This window comes from Crocodylus siamensis, chromosome 1 (assembly GCF_052110815.1).
Source record: "Crocodylus siamensis isolate JL-2025a chromosome 1, ASM5211081v1, whole genome shotgun sequence".
In the NCBI taxonomy this organism is placed as follows: domain Eukaryota; kingdom Metazoa; phylum Chordata; order Crocodylia; family Crocodylidae; genus Crocodylus; species Crocodylus siamensis.
In genome coordinates this window covers 37,833,606-37,853,783 of record NC_143395.1, presented here as the reverse complement: position 1 = coordinate 37,853,783, position 20,178 = coordinate 37,833,606, and the positions used below count along the sequence as shown (strand labels likewise).

Below are 20,178 nucleotides of genomic sequence, written 5' to 3'. Positions count from 1 at the left end.
TTTGTCATGCTGACAAAACCGAATAGATAGTCCTTGAGGTTCTTTTGAACCCTGTGATTCTCTATTACTGCTGCTGTTCAAAAATACAGATGGTAAAACCATTCAATAAGCCAGGGTTTCTTTTCACACTATCATATTTTATGTAATGATGATAGTAGACATTGCAATTCTATGGTGGATAAGAGAATCTACAAGCATGCTTTGTAGGACAATAAGGGTTTCTTCACCATAAACACATCAGTTATGTTTGGGTTTTTAAATATAAATATGTGAACCTTTGTAGATGCACTGAGTAGAGCTAATAGATTTTGCATGCAAGATAGTTTCAAAGGGGCTGACATATCTCAGGTTTAATATTTAACCTTCATAGCATCCTCTGCAAATCCCAACCCTGTGGCCTATGCAACCACAAATAATTAATTTTCCTATGAGGGGATTCGTATGAGAATCCTTGGAGGTTTTCAAAATCTGGCTAGACAAAGCTTTGCCTCAGGTCATCTAATCGGGAATGGTCCTGCTTTGAGCAGGGGGTTGAACCAAATGACCTCCTGAGGTCACTTCTAACCCCAACTTTCTACGATTCTATGTATCCATTAGAAGATGAAAGAAAAATGCACTGCAGGATGTGATGATGTATACTGTCACAAGACAGAGGACTATTTCATTCTGTTTCATTCATGTGGAATAATTCATTAGGTAATATTGTTAACTCACAGATATACCTGAGACATGCTTTCCATACAAGAAAAACCTACAAGGATTTAGTTACAACCCAGTATGATGAATTAAAAACCTGTTACTCACACAGAAAATCTTGCATAGAGTTGTAGCCTTTCTGTGAAAAAAACTTGCTTGCATCTTAAAAATGACTTCCTTAGTAACTATAGTAATTATAGGTATGTAGCTGCTACATCACATTGGTCCTTAATCTTTTTATGTAAGGGTAATAGGCCCAGACACTGGCTCCATCTTAATTAAATCACTATTCCTCTTCATTGCTGCTAAGTCATTTTCTAATACTACTTTCAACAAGGCTTAGGGAACATTTTAACAGTCTTGTTTTTAGGAGGGAGAAATTTAATGATACCTATTCAGTTAGCTGCATAATGAGAATTGAGAATCGTGCAATCAGTCCATAGAATTGAAAGGTCATGTAATTCGTTATGGAAATGGAAGCTTTTCCTGTCCATCCACACGTTGCTTTAGAAATTGGTTTAGGTATTTTATGTGTGTGTGTATTTGTGTGTAGATATAGATCTATATGTGTGCATGTGTGTACACACATAACACACACACAAATACACACTCATGCATAATATATATATATAATATTTAATCCAAGTTTACAAATGCTATGCTAATGTATATGGTGTATGCTGTATGTAACTACATTGACTTAGTAGACCAGGGCTGTCCAACTTCTGGGCAACCATACACAGCATGGGCCACAGACCTGGGGGCCATGCTTCTTGCATCTGCCCTTGGCTGTGCTCCCCACCTCACAGCCCAGCTCTCCCCCATCCCCTGCCCCTGGAACATGGGAAACCACCCTCTGCCAGACACATGCACCATGTAGGTAGCCCTCCCTGTAGTTCAGGTAGCCCAGCTGCCCTACCCTCTTTCTGGCCACATAAATTACACAAGCAGTCCACCTGAGGTATGCTGCAGCAGGCAACCTGGCATACTCTCACTGCACTGCCTCATCCCTGAGAGCAGGGACAGGAACCAGAAGCCAGAGGAGGGAAGGGGTGTATGGAGACCCCAACCACTGAGGCCACAAAAGCAATAGTTGGTGTGGCAGCCAGGTGAGAGCCTGTGGGCTACACATGAACTCCTCACAAGCCACATGTGACTTGTGGGCCATCAGTTGGACAGCCCTGCTGAAGACTGCAGAAGGGGTGAATCAGTTCAGTATTTTCCCACTTTGCAGAGTAACTGCTTCACTGAGATTAAGACGATCATAAACACTTACAAAAGGATCCGGAAATTTGATAATGTGTAATGATAATGGAAAGCAGGTTATAGTCTCTTATACTAGTACAACATTATTGAAGAAAATTTTAATGGTTTAATAAGAATTTGGCTAAAATGGTTTCTTATCTAAGCAAAAGCTAATTTTCATATATATAATTTAAAAGGAAACGTTGGTCTCCTCACTTAAAACTCCAGCCCAGCCTCACAATTATAGTGTAAAGCACTCATAAGACCACAAGAATTTTAACTTGTTTTACAAAAGTAGTTTTAAACTTTTTTAGTGAAAAAAATTAAATGAACAATAATTAAAATTAATTGAATAAAGAACTGAATAAATATTGTGTATTTATCTCAGTTGTTAAAGTGCTAGTATTAATTCTAAAGTCTAAAAAAAAGAAAAACAACTGCTGACCTTTCCTGCAGTACTTATTGAAGTTTATGGTAAGATTCCTGGTTTTGCATCCCAGAATATTACAATTAGATTTTGAACTAAAAGTCAATGTTCAATTGTATTATTTAACTGTTGGAAGCAGGCTTTGAAATATGTATTATATTGCTAGCCAGGGATTCTTCAAATCATGTATGCTTTCATTAAGGTTCAGACTAAGCTACCTTTATTCTTCCAAAATAGTGCGTTATATAATTAATTCCACTGAAGTCAATGTGTCCACTCACGGAGAAAAATGATACTCAGCTTGAATAAGGGCTCCTTTAATAAGAAACCTCATATTAAATAAAATTTGGTGGAAAAAATCATTCTGTATGCTCTCTAAGAGCAATCTTTAATGGTTTAAGGCTAAATATATTTTTTTAAGTATTTGTGGACTGGGAAACTTAAGTCAGTGGCATTTGCTTATTCACCATTTTTAAAAATGAATTTATTGTTTGTGATTAACAGTTCCAAATGCTGATATTTGAGGAGCATAGACAGAAGCACAGAAATTATTGCTATCTCAGCAGCAGATCAGAACAGTCAGTTCTGCAGGGACCAACTTAATTTTTATGATACTTCAGGGCTCAAACCTTCTTTTATGAAGTCATTGGGAAGAGAGGGTATAAACAGATGTCTCCCTCCTGCCTCCATAAAAATTTTCATGGCAGCAGAAGTTTCAAGCAAGTAGACATCCATGTCCATTGCTGCACTCCAAGTGCCTAAAATGTTCCCATTACAAAAGGTAGTCGTAGTTTGTCAAGCCATAAATGGAAGGACATATTTTTGCTTATTGCGTGGTACAATAATTCCTCTTCAGGGGATTCTCACAGTGCACATATCTGACTGCTTTATCCTGACTCAGGGCTCCCATTTGCAAAAAGAGAACCTGCATGGGATTTCCTTTCTCCCATGTACACACATGCCACGAGAATCTCCTACATGGGATTCCTGCAGCACACATACCTAGCTGACTTGGGATGCACTTCTGCAAGCAGGAGGAACCTACAGGGGATTCCTATGGTGTATCTATGTCACTGCCACACCCCAACTCAGGGCACAGCACCCAAGATTACTGTCCCTCAGGATTGGGTTCCTGAAGCCCTGGGTGCAGCAGGGTCTTGATCTGGCATTACATGCCAATGAAATGGATCAGCTGTGCCGAGAAATATCCTGGCTCTGCTAATCTCACTCCAAAGATGACATCTGTTTCTAGCCACAAACTGAATACAATAGGATATAGATCATTCTCTTAATCTTTGCTCGATACTGTTGGTCTGGTAAAGGTTTCCTACCTGTTCCATCTTATTATAAATTGCTATGTTATGCTAGTCAGGGATAGTCCATTCCAAGAGTGCACACTGACCCTCAGATCTCTTGAAATAGATTAAGAACATAATTTCATTTAACAAAGAATGCTGAACAGTCATCAAGTGGCAACAGCTTTTGTTCACTACCAATCTGTGTCTGACTCAAATCAATAGTTTTATAGGATATAGTCAGTAACATGTGAACAACTCAATCTGCTTGCAGTATATCGCTTATGTATCCACAGTGGATGCATTCAGTAGGTACATACATGGCTGAGCACATGTTCAGCCAGTCACAGCCTACTGGGCATGTTTAGTCTATGCCACCTACAGGACTGGAAAACTACAATCTAGGCACACAAATAGAAATAGAATTTCAACCCCAGTCCATCCCTCTGTCCCAAGGCAACACCTACATAGCTTTGTGTACCTGTATTAAATGGACAGTGCTGCAAGGCATATATATTACATTGAATATTATAAAGAACTGATAGACTTACCAGGTTCTGGCATCGTCCAGGTTTCACATTTAAAGTGCTCACTGGGATCTGAAGGTTGGCCTATGCCTACAATGTTTGTAGCAGCAATTTTGAATTCATAGAAGGAATTTTCTGTCAGATCCTCTACCTTTTCAGAGGAGGCAAAAACAAATAACTGAGTTGGTATTCAAGACCTCAAAAATGTAATAGCTAACATGCCAGGAGTTTTACAAGAAAGAAAATGAGAAGGTCCAAGAATCTAACAATTTCACCCAGAGAGCTCATGCAGGGCTAAATGAGAACATCTAGACAGCCTGTTATTTCCCAGGAAGAGTCCCAGCCTGGGCCAACAAATACACCTTTCAGAGGCACAATTCCCCCCCTCTGCCCCCTCTTGCTACAGTGGGAAATACATCTGCAGCTCCATAAAAGGTGAAGCTTATGAATGGCCATCTAAGATCAACAAGGAGACTGTGATGGAGAGGACTGTTATGTTCCCTCCTTTCCCTCCAGGCTTCTCTCCATCTACTTGGTTACAGAGGCAAATATCAGGAGAGTAAAGGCACAGGTTAGCCCAGGACAGGAAGTGATAACCTGCCTGGAATAATAAAAGAAGGGAAGATAACAGAAAACAACAGGAAAAAGGAAGGAAACCAATGTCTTGGGAAAGGTGTATATCTACACAGTAACAAAGTCCCTGCATTTCATTTGTTTAGGTGGGTTTTTCAGTCATTCTAGGGGGATTTTATCTGTCTCATTTGAATTATTAACAGGCAATAAGAACACAGGACTAGGAGGAGCTTCCTAAACCATACAGCACAACAGAAAGAAGGAGAAAGCACTGGGGTTGGCATTAGCAAAGAAGGATTTATATGTAGGGGATCTAAGCTGTTTTTTATACCTAAAATATGATCTTTGTGACTTTTCTGTCCTTTCCACAGCCCTTGGCTTTTTTCAGAGTACATTATCACCAAGCTTAGTTTTGGACCCCACAGAGGCTGCAAAGTCTCTGGACTTCCCTTGGGCTTTCTCCCTACCCCTGCTGGAGCTCTGCAGTTGGAACCTCCACAGTCTGGAGAATTATTTTCACATTCATGTTTTACTGTATTTGTAGAAGTGAAGCTGCAGCTGAGGACAGGCACTGCTGATGGAGGAACTAAAAGATGTTAGATTTTCACAAAGAATAGAGAAACTAGGGCAATATTCTTTAGAGAGAAAGAAGATAATAAAAAGATTTTAATGTAACATTTAATTTTTGATGGGAACAGAGAGATACATGTTGGAAAGGTTATCTAAAAGAGTGTCAAATCCAAGATCAAAGTGAAACTAGACTAAGCTTGGGGAACAGCAGGTGTTAATAAAATCTGGCTTGAATTTCTTAATACAGGAGAATTAATATATAACATAACTAACATTAGCTAAAGTAACTAACAAGGTAATACAGCCATTAAAAACAATTTTTAAATCCCCTTATTCTTATATTCTGTACCTGAAGGCCTAGCCTGCTTCTAGCAAGGCACAAAATATTGTGTTCATCTAAAACCTCTCTACTTTACTTCAATCAGCAATTCAGTCCCACCCCTTCAAATGACTATGTAGATAGCTCCCTCCTAAGTACAAGGATAGCCACATTGCATGATGTGGACCTTAGAAACAAATGAACTGTATATTTTCCCTTTGTTTATGAGAGCATAAACAGCCCTAGAAACCACTTCCTAGTCCTGCCCATCCATGTTTCTCTGCCTTTGTCTCATTTCTCAGTACCATATATTCCATCTGCTCTGCCCAGGAGACCAGCCTTTTCACTCCATCTCCAGGTCTCAAAGACACACCTGTGGGCTTTTCACACTAACTCTTAAGCCCTAAATGCCATTTCTGAACTCCTCTCTGGGTGTGTGGTGGTTGGGGAATGATAGTGAATTGCCAGCATTCTCCTTTGCAGTCCTCTCCACTCCAATTCTCAGGTTTGGTGAAAGAACTGGTCAAGTCATGGGAAATAACCTTCAGATAATGTCTCTCCAAAAATATAAAACTTCTTCAAATGCAAATAAATTGTAAAAATAGCAGCTAAATCCCCAGGGAATAAAATAATACCAACCGTATAAATCCTTTCTTTAATAGGAGAGGAATTGACTTCATGCCAGTTACGGTGGTGAGCCTCACGTTTGTCTATATAATAACCAAGAACTGGAGAGCCTCCACTGAATCGTGGTAGTTTCCAGCCAAGAGTCATTGAGTGACCATCACAATTAAGAAGTGTGATACCATAAGGATATGATGGACAGGCTATGAGAAAACAAGGATATAGAGTGTTAGTGCAGTGTCTAAAACATAGCAGTGTTGCAGAATATGGTATTTTTTCACTCTTTTCTATGTAATATTATATGTAGGTTATTGCACCTTTGCAATGAACTGTAAATCAGGAACCAAAAATGCACTTAGGGTAATAGGAAACCTAGGCAAGGTAGTTGTGGACAATTAAAAGCAAGTAAGAGCCCCTTTGCCAAGAAAGCTTTTGCTGCTATACCTGCTCAGTTATCAACAGATTTTGCATTCTTTGGCAAGTGTGCTGATAACAGCAGTTATAAAACAGTACAAATGGAATAAAATGTGACCTGCATAAACACCTTTCTAGTATACTAACTTGTCTGAGTAGGTGAAAGAAAGGAACATTTTTATTTAGGAGTCTTTAATACTGTTAAATTAATTAAAGTAACATCTGACCAAGTATTCTGGAAACCTCTGTGTCTCTAGATCACACTTCAAAATGCACTGAAAGAGAAGTATGATGAGCTCTGTTAAGATTTGTAAACCCAAGCTTTGTTGAGACTAGAAGACTAATGTCATCCATAAGTTTTACCCATGGTCTTTCAACCTGAGAAGTCAGGAGCAGGCATGTTGCCCACACAGCAAAGAGAGTTGTGAGCCTGTTTTCTTCAACTACTTATTCGAGCTACTTTAGGGACACTGACAGACATTCAAAAGAGGTACAATAAGATATGATGCATGATCCCAACAGTCATGCTACCTGCGATATCACATGTGCATGGCTGGAGGCACAACTGTGCTACTGAATATCAGATCCCATCACACCATATTGCTGGTGCGGAGGAAGCCCAGGAACATGATCCCAGGCTTCCCTTGAACTGGCAGTCTTCAGTCCTGTGGCTGGGAACCCCATCAGTTGATCAGAGCTTCCAGTCCCATGCACTCCAGTGGCTGAAAGCTCCAATCAGCTGACAGAGTCCCAGCCATGGCAGCACATGGTTCACACCTATGGCTCGGAGCTCCAATCACTGATGGAGCTCCCAGCCATGAGACCTCATTGTGGTCCCCCAGCTGGGAGCCCTGATCAGCTGACCAGTGATCCCAGAATCTGGAGAACACAGGATTAACCAGTTAATCATGTCTTAATTGTAATGTGCATTGGGGATTAGTACCCATCAGCCTTGGCACAATTTCACATTTGCCATCTTTGATCACAATTCTGCCTAGAAACACCATTTCCTGGACCTGGAATGCTACAGACAGTGCTGGCTAAGCTGCTTGCCTTTGAGACCCTCAGGAAATGTCAGTTATTACAGTTAAAGCAGAAGAAAATTTAACTTAGGCCTTGATAAGGTCTCTACTTTTATAGCTGTATTAATGATTAGCATAAGGTACTGACAGTAATCAGCACATATAGGTGTTGTTCCTTTTTCAGGTTAGGTCTCATGCTCTGAAGGATCATTCATGGCCAAATACAATAAAACATTTCAGTGACACACATCGGAGAAAATGTCTCAGCATCTCATGGTGGCTCTGGCTTCCATTAATAATTTAGGGTTTACTAGTTGTTGTTATTTCATCTTAAGCAATAATGAACACAGTAAAAACTCATATATATCTATAAAGTCATAATACTGCAAACACACTTGTGAATCACTTCTACTATATATGTATTTCTGCAGCTTCCCATTGTGACTACTGACATGAATTGAAGTTAGTCAGACACATACACACAAGTGCTCAAGATGTGCTTAACAATATACCCCATGCAACACACATGTTCACAATTCTATGTTGATAAAAAATGAAACAGTGATTTTTACTTTTTTTTAGTTTCACAACTAGCTAAATAATTTCAATGGTGTCTTAACATAAGTTACCACAACATTAAATAGTGTAGGCATTAGAATCTAGAGTGAACAGATGTAGACACATTAGCCTACTACCTACCGATATGAGATATACTTCCTCCTAAACAATCAAATAGGACAGATTTGTAATTAATAAAGCGGCAAAGGCCAGGAAAAAGAGTTCAGACAGGGATTTTCAACAGCAGATCTTTTAAATGATTATTTTGGTAAGCTGTGTTTATACTCTTCTGTCTACAGCTCTAAGAGAGAACAGATTTAATTAGGTGTTTTGCTATAAGTCTTTCTTACTGAAACTATACCCTGTTAATCAAACTGATCTTCCCAGTGTAGGACTTTTCTATGGATTTTCATTCAAGTCTCAGGGCTCTGAATTCAGTGGAAGAACTGAGTCAGAATACAAGGGGGTTATAATAGCTATGTGTGGCCAAAGGAATAATTCTGCCCTCCAAGAAACATGCAACTCATACTAAAGCCAGTGGGAACTGGGGTCGCAAAATTGTATCGCTTAGATTGAATCAATGTTTTCAGGATGCCAGAGGAGAGATTGCAAATTGTTTTCCCGAGCTCTGTTTTGTGTCAAAAGGGAATCAAGGTTTGTGTCACCCTATGGAGCCAGTCAAACAAACTTTTCTGTTTAATGTATCTTTGAAATAATAGTGTCACCTGAAAACCATCCCAAGGGGATGGATTCAATGATAAATGTATTTGCACCACTCAGCTGTTACACAGCAACCTCTAGCTAGTTTAATCAGATTGACTGATGCTTTTGCATTATCAGAGCAGGAGAAAGCAGCTATGATATGGCACTGAATCTGGCCCTGTATTTTTAACATGATCTTTTATAAGCAACTTCTTTTTATTTTCTCCATTTATGCTATAGCCAAATGCATGAGTAAACACTAATTAAGATAAATATGCTACAATCCCACATATTAGCGCTCCATTAAGTGTGGGACTCAATATACAGCATGTTTACTTTAGTATAACTCACTGTGAACTTCATATAAAAAGGGAATGGACATGCAGCATACATATACAACTATGCTAATATAACTTACTAGATCCCCATGTGGAGTTACCTCAGGAAAAAACAAGAGTGAAAGTTTATTCAGCCTTCCTTTCCAGGAGTATTTCTGTACCTGCTTCTTTTCTGGGGTAGTTACTACCAACTCTGTCACCTAGTGGTGAGCATTATGGCATCTTGTAGCAGCTACCCAAGGAGCTGTTCATGTTTCCTCTCCAGAAACCAGTGTACCTTATATCAATGTACAAACCAATGTTTCCTACACTAGTTTTAACATGTCATGTGTCCAGCCGCTGATACCAGAAAAGTTAATTCATTCCAGAATTTTAACTCATTAAAAGCTGAGTTGCACAGAATCACACTTACTAAGGGCTGCTTGTACTGTTATTGGTTCAGACTCCTGAGAATTTTCACTGGTTCCAATGGCATTCACAGCTTTCACACGGAAGATGTACTTCTCTCCAGTGTCCAGGCCATGAACAACAAACCTGATTTAAAAAAAATAAAACAATAAAAGCAGCATGGATCTGGATTTTAGATTAAAGCTTCTGTCAGCTAACATTCCATACTGTATTTGGAAAATATGTGTATCTTTAACATTGTGAGTTCATCTCATGGATCTAGTGAGTTCATCTCCTTGGGTGCATCTACACATGAAATTAATTCAACTAAATAAACTCCAGGTCAGTTTGTGCTGGAGTTTATTGCTCCTGGGCATAGTATTTACACATTGCCCAGGACTGCAGCATGTTGAGCCAGGGTGGAGCAGCCCCAGCAGGCAGAGGGCCCCAGAGATGTCCAGGGCTGTCCAGAGCTGTCCAGGGATGCCAGTCCAGAGATGCTCCAACCCAGCTCAACAGGCTGCAGAGGGGCTAGGTGGGGCACAAAGGTGATCCAATGCAGGCTAGATGGCAGGTAACCTCCGCATTGTAGCACTCTTGTGACCCAGCCAGCCCCATCGGCATCTACACATGTGTTGCAGCACACTAAATGATGCTGCTGTAGGATAGTAATTCTGTTGGGCAGTACTATCTTACAGCAGCATTTATTAGCTTACGGCAGCCTAATAGGGCGGCATGTATAGACTTTGGCATTTTATTGCTGAGCTAATTAGGCAACTCCACAGTAAACATCTTGTGTACATGTGCCCCTTGTGTGTTTTCCTAGGTACAATATACCCTATTAAAAATAATAAGTTTAAGTATGGCACAGCAGAGTATAGTGAAAGAGTCATTGTGCTGAAATTTAGGAACTATGGATGGTATAACTGGCACTAACCTGCTGTGTGGTCTAAGGTACTCCACCCTGTCCCCCTGTTTTCCCTCACATTTTTCAGCCTGTGCACACAACACATTTACTTCATTGAAAATTGATTTTATTTCATAGTAAAAGTGGAGAAGATACTCAACACATTAAATCACTCAAATCTAGGATAAAGTTGCCCCTTAACTGCATGGAAAAAGGATTATGTAACAAATTGCATGTCCATTCCCTAGGCCAACGGTCAGCAAAGTTTCCCAGCAGTGTGCTGGATCCTAGGTGGGCTATTGCTAGGACGGAGCTGCCACTACTTCTCTCCACTGCCTGGCTGTGGCCTGGGGTGGGAAAGTTCCTCACCACTCAGTAGCCTGGACACTTTACTGGGGCATGGCAAAGCCCCCAATGTTGGATGCCACCAAAGCTACAGCCTCACAGTCTAGATCAAATGGTTCTTCCAGTCAGATCTGGCCCAGGAGCCATAGGTTAAGAACCCTTCCGCTGGGTAGTTCATTCCTGGGTAGCCATTTGCTCAACGTAAACTGTCTTCTTTACCATATAGTGATCACATACTAGAGTAGCTCTTACCACAGAAAGTTAGTTTATAACCAAGTTAATTTACAACAATGCAAAATTCAGCCCAAATTACACCATAATAATAATTTCATGTTTCTGAACACTTCAATGCTAATATTATCTTAACATACACTTCTGTACTGTGGCTAGCACAATGTAGTCTCAATTATGGTAGGAGTTGCTATATCTAGTAGCTGTGACATTACAGGATACTGTAGGATGTGGGTATGCCCTTACTGATATGTGGTCCAGTTTCTACAAACACATAATCAAAAAATAATCCTTTTTATCATATCACTCTTGGATAATTTGATCAAAGGATTTGGAAAAATATAACATCTTTAAAATATAACATCTTATAAATTAATACGTAATTCACAACATACAGTATGCTAGTATGACTAGGTACAGGAGTATACAAATGACATGCACAAGCTGCATTTGTTGAGTGATTCTAATCAAAACAGCCCATTTGGAGAAATTGGCTATTGATTGTCAGAAATAACTATCATAAAAAGGGTATGTGAAGAGTTGAACAACCCAGGTAAAAAGAAGATAGTGTTAAGCTTATAGTTAATCAAAACCTATGAAAATCATTCATTCAAATATCTTTCAAGGTAGCCTTAAAGAGGCCTGTATATTAACATTCAATAGACTTCAAAATATGTAGAAACAGAGAGGTATTATCAGTACCTATTATATTTAATAGGTTTATGATTACTAGATTCCCAATGGTTTGATCCCACCACAGAATAGTCAATGTAGTAGCCAAATAAATCTTCTCCATGTTTTGGCTTATCCCACTGTACAACAACTGATGTTCTTGTATTTCTTGTGCCTACTACACGACCAGGAGCAGATGGGAGAGCTATGCAAAAGAAAGACATAAATATTTGTTGCATTTAAAGACATTGATACATAAGCAGGCAGTAACTAAATTAATCTGGGTACAGCATTATATAATTTAAACTATTTAGATCTCTCTAGCTCTGACTTTTTTCTTAATATCATTATGTGATATAATGGCATGCTTCCTTTCCTCTAATCCATATAACTGGTTAGTCTTGATTGCATATCTCTATTGTTTTTAAGCAAATGCTTAAGTTAACCTAGTTAAATACAGAAGAACTCCCAAATGGATGCAACAGAATACCTACCTCCGCTCAACACAAAAGACTTACCAGCTGGAGGCAGCTGTGCCCAGTGTGGTGAGAACTGCTGCCTGTTTAGTCTATGGCCAACTCTCCTAAGTGGCGCCAAATCTTCAGATCTTATTTGGCCAAATCAAATCAGGACAGTGATTCGAATCTCCCAGTCGAATCACTGTCCCTTCGAATCAGCTGAATCCAAATCCAAAGCAAATACTTGCTGCTTTGCACAAGCCTACCACCCATTGTCTCATACTACCTGGGGCCACACAGCCATCCCTACCCTTCAAGATGAGCAGCTGTTACAGGCAGATGACAGCCAGTGGGACAAAGCAATGCATCCCCACTGGAGACTGGGGGGAGTGGAGTAGCCACACCTTCCCCAGACCAGAATCACCCCAGTCTGAAGGCGGCATAGGAAGAATGGGAGAGGAGGTGGTTGCAAGCTATAATGCCTATGTACTTCTTTTCCTAGAAAGATTTCTAGCACCGGAAATTTTCCAAATATTTCTGTTTTTAGAAATAAGCGCCCATTCCTATCTACAATCACCATAAGTAGCAACTAGTAATATCTGATAAATGTTTATTTGTCACTGCTTGGAGGAAAAATAATCACATCCTAATTTTTTGTTCTGATAAGTTTAAGGGTGAGCTTCAGGTATACAATTTAGGTGAATTTTGAAATTTACCACTATATGTGCAGCCATACTTTCGCTATCACTGAAATGCAACAACATCAATGCAATGGGAATTGTACATGAGCCAGAATTCACAACAGGGGTTATTAGAAAGAGAAATGAAGGCTATATTATCTAATTGAACTATAGGAAAATGTAGGTAGCTTATAATTCCCTGAGTTAGATAATATAATTATCCAAAAGTAGAGTGTGGCCAGAACATCTAGTCTTCCTTTTGTGAATAGTCACATTAATGAAGTGCTGCTGAAGAAGGACTAACTGAAATCAATGTAACTTTTTAACACTTCCATTTCTCACTGAAAAAAAAATGCTAGTGATGGAGAATCCTGAATATTAATTATACAAAAGTGTGGCACAGTTTTCTTACCTGATCCCTTGTATGATGGTTAAAATACATATTTTTATAAAACTGAATTGGATTGCCATGCATGCTTCTGAATTTATAAAGAGTTTGTTTATTTGTCATTTTAAAATCATCAACAGCATTTCATAAATTCTCTTACCAGTGGTATCCTGTGCTTGAATAGGTGGTGTTATTTCAGATGGGTCACTAATGCCATGTTTGTTTGCTGACAAGACTCGAAATACATACGATTTTCCTTCTATAAGGTCAAACACTGCATAGCGAGGAGATTTCACTGCCACCTGAGCATTGACCCTCTGCCAGCTTCCACTGCCAACCATGGACTATAAAAATAAAAGTGATGATTACTTTATAATTGTTAAAAATTGAGCATACCAAATGGGTTCATGAAGGAGAATAATTTTAGAATGCCCGATACCCATGCATACAAATCCTCACTGCTCCTACTGGTAACTGCTCTACAGAGGAGATCTATATGACTGTCTATGTGTGTCCATGTATCCATCTAGATTTTTATATTAAGTAAAAGTAGCTCTTTAATTAAGGGCTAGATTGTGCCATCTGTACAGGCACATAATCACATGGGAACATTAGAAGACATGATGCCAAAGAGATACAGTATCTTTTTTGACTCCCTTGTGATAGTGGATAAAGTACAAGATTTTCTAACTTACAACACATTCCATAAATCAGACGGTGAAAATTGCAGTGTGCATTATATGCAAGAAATATGGTAAAAATAGGTTAGATCATAATGAGCAAAAGGGAAAATACAATCTGCATATGACTCACAGGGAGCAGAACAAAGAACAGGCTCTGTTCCTTAGCTGTTGCTACTCAGTTACTTACTACAAAGATTTTTTTTTCTTCATTCTACACCTTTCAAAGCAGACATATTGGCATGAATACACAAGATGCTTTACTGCACTAGTTACTGTGCAGTAAGTGTCCACATCTACACATGCAGACGCTTATTGTGCAGAAATGGGCTCTAATCATGAGTAAATTTTGCTACCTGAAAATGCAGGTAACTAAGTTACTTGAGATTACTTACTGTGCAGTAGCAGACACCTGACCGCTTCAATTTAGGGCCCCCATTTCCTCTACACACGTAAAATGAACAAAGCAGTTTGTAATTTATACTGAGCTAGACACTGGCTTTAGTGTATATGGCAGAAAGCATAGTGAAAGATCTGGAAAACCAATGCTCCAAGAGAACTATTCTGCACATTAGTTACCCCAAATAAGCAGCTGACCCAGAAAAAAGCCACAGTTTATTTCAGTAACCTTAGGATGGCTGAATTGTCCAGTAGACAGCTTGAGCAAAAGTGTCTTAGGACATACAAAGACAATTGCATAAACAGTGCAGTCACAGAATTTTATATGAATTATATGAGCAGAGTATTTATAGGTTCAGACTGTGAATTCCTTAGAGAAAGAATAGTCTTTTTTGGCTGCTTTGTTAGCAGCTTAGATGTAACAGGCGTTTCCACAAATAAATAATACAAAGGTAAAACATCTAAAATCCATATTTTGAAATCCCTTTGATAGATGCTAAGCTGAAACATTGCTCTTGGAAACAAAAGAAAGAAGCAGCAGCAGCAGAAGTAACATTCATTTTCTTCTTTAATGAAAAAGATGGGAAATATGTAAATAGCATGTTTTTTGCATATTTTATATTGTGGTACTGAGCCTTGACTTGAAGCAAATTAATTGTGGGTGCTTTAATGTGACAGAAACAAGAATCAATTCACTGGTTTATATTTAGTTATAATTTAACATCTCAATGCATTTCTAATATATTTTGGAGTTTTAAACCTCTCTGTTTAATCATATCCCAGAGTACCTGGAGAGCACATATTGCCCTGCCTTGTGGTTCACATTTGAATTAAGCCAACTGTTCATACAGGTAAACATTACTCATACAAGTCAAGATTTGCAGGGTTTAACATTCATTTGTATAAAGAAATTATAGCTTTAGAATTCTTGTGATCATTTTCCTTTTGTACTTTTTTTTATTTAATGAATCAAGTGTTTGTTATTGCCACTGCCTTCTCTTTATATGGATATGTTGTGACTGGAACTATGAAGAGCTTCTTAAGTAAACCCTGTGGATATCAAAAATTTCAAGTGCACAATTGATGTCAGACTCTGATCCAGGATACATTTCAGCACAAAGGGATTATTATTATTATTACAATTTATGTGCATTACAGTTACACAGTGGAGCACAAATAATGAAACATGCAGTGTAGCAAGACAGAAGACACAGAGGGGCCTTGACTCTAAGTGCTTTCAATCTAAGTGCAAGTCAAGCAACAACAGATGACTGCACTAACAGAAAGAAGAGTTCAAGACTGCACTGGTCTGCATAAAAGGCAGTGGGATCTGAGCACATCTGTAGCTTAGATGTAAAGATCTTTGTAGGAAACCTAGAAAAGGAATGTGTTAAGGAGTCTGGTAGAGGAGGATACCACGGGGGAGGCTTCTGTTGGGTATGTGGAAGAGCATCAAAGAAAGCTTGACAATTGAATAAGTGAATGATAGAAACTGATCACACGTGGGAATTGAGAATTCCATAACAAATACGTAATCTAAATGTGAGTACTTGGGGTGAGTTGGGTTGTCCACAGTGATCTGAGAAAGGAGGTATCAGGGAAAGGTTAAGAGCTCACTTTGTGTTAAACTTAAATTGACAGATAAACATTGAGAAGTCTGAAAGATAACCTAATATTTTAGTATAGAAAACAAGACAGAAACCTGGAAATCTCTGTATTGACAACACAGAATGGTAGTTGAATTTGTTCCCCCTGATGAGAGCAAGGAACTTTGAGGAATCCCTACAGAAAGTTGGAGGGCAGCTGAACTACACACACAAATGAAAAGGAGATAAGTACATTAAGATAGAATACAAGTCAAAATTTGCCCTCACATTTGAATTCACAACTCCCACATGCACCTGTAGACACACTGGAGTACCAGGGAAGTAGAAGAACTTCAAGAAAGCTTGGAAGGCAATGAAGAAGATTTCAAGAAGAGCTGGTGGTGCCAATGACTCATGATAGATCAAAGATTATGAGTAGCGTCATTAGTTCTGAGCTTTAACTAACAAAATATCATTAGAGATGTTTGTAACAGCTATTTTAATTAAATCTGATGGGCTGAGTCTAGAATGCGAAAGGTTTATGATGGAAGGAATTTTAGAGAAAAAATATCAATAATACATTCAATGAACTTAGAGATGAAAGATGACAGTGAGCTGGGGCACTAGCTGGATAGGCAAATGGAGTCAACAATGAGTTTTTTGTTTTTTTTTCTTTTAGAGATGATTGTCTAAAGTGTATTTTTATGATGTGGTGGAAAGAAGCAGAAGAGAATGAGAGGTTAAGGAGAAGAGTAAGGGAGGAGGAAAGAGTGGGTGGAAGGTGACTGGGAAATGGGTCATCACTGAGGCAAGTGGAGTAGTTTGAAGAGAGAAAAACTGAATCTGTGAAAGAAAGGAAAGAGGAAAAAGCTGGAAGATGGGGAAGAAAAAAGAAACCAAATAAAGAAAGAGCAGTGAAATCTTGGTAAGAATGAAACTGGGCGGGGCGGGAAGGAGAGGATTCGAGGAATGAGTCAAAAATAGTAAAAGTATGGTTGGAATTGTGAGCCTGGGAATCATTTAAGTTAGAGAAACTGAGAAGTTTATCTAGGAAGATAGCAGAACTGAACAAGAATGCATTTGTAGGGGAGAAGTCAGGCTGAACTTGAGTCTCCCTCGGAGGGGCTCTGCAGCACAGAGCAGAAGTGGGAGAGACTGGTGTTGAAAGACAGCTTAGCCTCCCTCCTTGTTCAGGCCAGTCAGGTCAGGTGAAACAGAGCATGAAGGAAAATTGTAGCTTTCTGTACAGGTAGGCAGGCAGTTGGTAGTAATTTATAAAAAGTAACAGAGTTGGCAGAGCTTGGTCTCCTCTCCAACATCCATCCATGACTATCACTGCAGAAGAGACAGACAGTTGTGCCATGTGAAGAGCTGGCATAATTTACTGTTTTCATGGAGAAAGTAGGGAGAAGAGACCCAGTTATGGGTCACAGTTTACTCCTGGGTCTGCTTCAAAGGCAAAGAAACCATAAGTTCCTTCTTATTAAAGGCAAGTTGCAAAGAGTCAAAGCAACTTTGAGAGATAAGCTTTCCATTAAACTACTACACTGTACTGGTACTTTTGTTCTCTTTTTAGGCAATAGTAAGTAAATAGCATTTTTTTCCTCTGCATCTTGAATTTCAACACTCATTAAATCATGTAATAAGATATTTGATTATCCATGCCTTCTCTAAGGTGCCAGTGTGAGGCCCTGTGAGACCTCAGTGAGAGCTAGTTTTATTGTTAGTTCTGTGGCATTGAAAATTATTTGAATTTAATCGTATGTGGCAATGAAAAGCCTTACAGCTGAACGCAACAGTACAGTACCGTACCTTCTCAATGAAATACATCAGTGGCTCTTTGCCACGGGGAACAGGTGGATCCCAGCTGAGTACAACATATGTTTTGCTGGTTTCTGAAGCATGTACATTGGTAGGAGGTCCTGGAATATGAACATCGCCTGGAGAAGTAATAAACTTACAAGTGTTAAACAGCAGATTAACACCCAGGTCAGCACTTATGCTACAGCTCATCTTTCTGAACTCCCACCCTACAACGCATTTCAAAGCTACTAAAGGCTAAAATATCAGCTTTACATTTTACCAGCTTGTTTCATGTCTATTTTAAGGAACTAAGTATGCAAATTAAAAGTGGGCTATTTATTTTCACTGCTGAAATAAAATATTCAACAGAAAACTTTCTATCTCTGTGCATTTGTCTCACATGATTTTTCTTTGATCATATTTGAATTACTTTAATCAGCTGTGCAAAATGCCTTGATAAAGCCACTTGCTGTATGCAAATAAGAGATGCTTGATCAAAGACGTAAGTCCAAGAGTCAGTATCGAAAACTGAACCATAAAAATTCCAGAAGGACAGTAAGTTTAAATAGAAAAGGAGTTTAAAGTTAAGTGTACAGGAGGAAAAAAAACATACTAAAAATAGCTTCTCTAATATGGATGGTGTTACAAGCCAATATAATTTAGATCTGCCCTACAGAATCAGAGACATGCAAATGTATCATACAGCCACCTTTGTTCCTACTTTCTCAAGCGACTATGTCAGCTGGAGATTAGTTGGAGTGCAGCACTTGTCTGCCCACATACCCCTCTCTATTCTCACCCAAACCCTGCAAGGAATGTGATGATAAGCCAAATTGAGGGAATCTTAATCTGCCCAAATAGGGCAATTTATTGCCACTCTGTGCCACAGCAGAGGCCATGTTCTGTTGGTTGAATGGACATTGAAAACGTGGTACAGGCAAAAGGTGATTCAAGCCTATAAATGACAGCTTCCAGCATATTCATTTATCTCTGAATAAAGTGTCGCCTGGCAACAGTTCAGCAATGGCAATTTGGGAGATATCCATAAATATCCTGTTCTTGCAGCTCAAAATGTAGTAGTGTGAGAGGGATTTTAAGGTATTTTGGGCATTTTCTTTTTTTTACAGTGCAATACTCTGCACATATCCAATAAATGCTTAGAATTTCATCTATAAAAATAGAAAATGTCTTTTCCACATGACAATATAAGTCAAAGAAGGAGAAAATATAACAATTTATTCACAAAGACATTAGAACTACAAGTAAAAATCCAGGCTGAAAATAAGTACATTGGGAGTTAGTTTGTCTTCTATGACACTTCTTTTTCTAATTATAAGCAGGTTTTAAAAGCAACTTGGAAGTCTGTATGCAATAATTTACATCACTTACTATCCTTTTTAATGAATTTTTATTTTTATCCCCTACAAATGTGTCTTTGTTCTTTGCGAAAGCACATCAATTTGTTGAGTTTAAGACAGATCTGCTGAAGTATAGTAAATAAATTATTTTAAGTACTAAAAAAAGCTATTTTCAGCATAATTAATGGGAATAGGAAAAAAAAGTTTCAAGTAGACTTCACAGGGTTAAGTCCCAATAATGTATGCTAAATGTTCACCCTTTAGAATTCCAAATCTGACATCATTTTTATCGTAATACTACACAATCAAGAACATGACCTTGTCCTACCCCTCAGACTCTTGCATTAATTGATGTTATCTGTGGCTTGTGAGGTAGGATGCCTGCTTTATTTTATAGTTACAAAACACTCGTTCACTAACTAGATTTTTTGCAAACTCTTATGTTACTGATTATATTCTAAAATTTCTTGGATGTAAACAAAAGAAATCATGGAAGAGCTACATGCCTTCAAGTTCATCCTGAGAGATAATAATACGTCTGCCTTCATCCACGTGAATAGCTGTAGATGAAAATATGAATTTATAATTAGTTTCTGGATTACTTTAGTGTATTTACAGATTTTGAAGCTTATTTTTGTCAACAGTGAAGATCACTGAGTAACTGTGTCCACTATCTCAGTTTTTGTATTATAACTTCATTATAGCATATTGATTCTGTCACTGTTAGGAAAGTTACACATTACACCTGGACCATCAAAGGCAGGGGTGGGTAATTAATTTGGCTGGAGGGCCACTTAACGAATTTTGGTGAGCTGTCGAGAGTCATGCATATAAAATATTTTGGAAGATATCATTTTAACACATTAATACCCACCACCACCTCCCTGCCCTACCTGCTGCCCAGAGCAGAACAGCAGGGGCAAGAGGAAGAGAAGGAGGAGCTGCTGGAGGTTGAAGAGGTTCAGCAGTAACCC

General features: G+C 38.7%; 1 protein-coding gene across 1 annotated transcript in view; it reads right to left on the bottom strand.

Annotated features, from left to right (window-relative positions):
* Positions 1-20,178, bottom strand: part of MYOM2 (myomesin 2) — a 108,275-nt gene that overhangs the window by 42,184 nt on the left and 45,913 nt on the right. The window contains exons 13-19 of the mRNA XM_090033372.1: positions 19,711-19,764; positions 17,856-17,983; positions 13,539-13,722; positions 11,883-12,057; positions 9,723-9,844; positions 6,292-6,479; positions 4,215-4,341 (exon numbers count right to left, since the gene is read on the bottom strand). Of these exons, the coding sequence (XP_089889498.1) occupies positions 4,215-4,341; positions 6,292-6,479; positions 9,723-9,844; positions 11,883-12,057; positions 13,539-13,722; positions 17,856-17,983; positions 19,711-19,764 (978 nt within the window). The remainder of the gene's footprint in view (positions 1-4,214; positions 4,342-6,291; positions 6,480-9,722; positions 9,845-11,882; positions 12,058-13,538; positions 13,723-17,855; positions 17,984-19,710; positions 19,765-20,178) is intronic.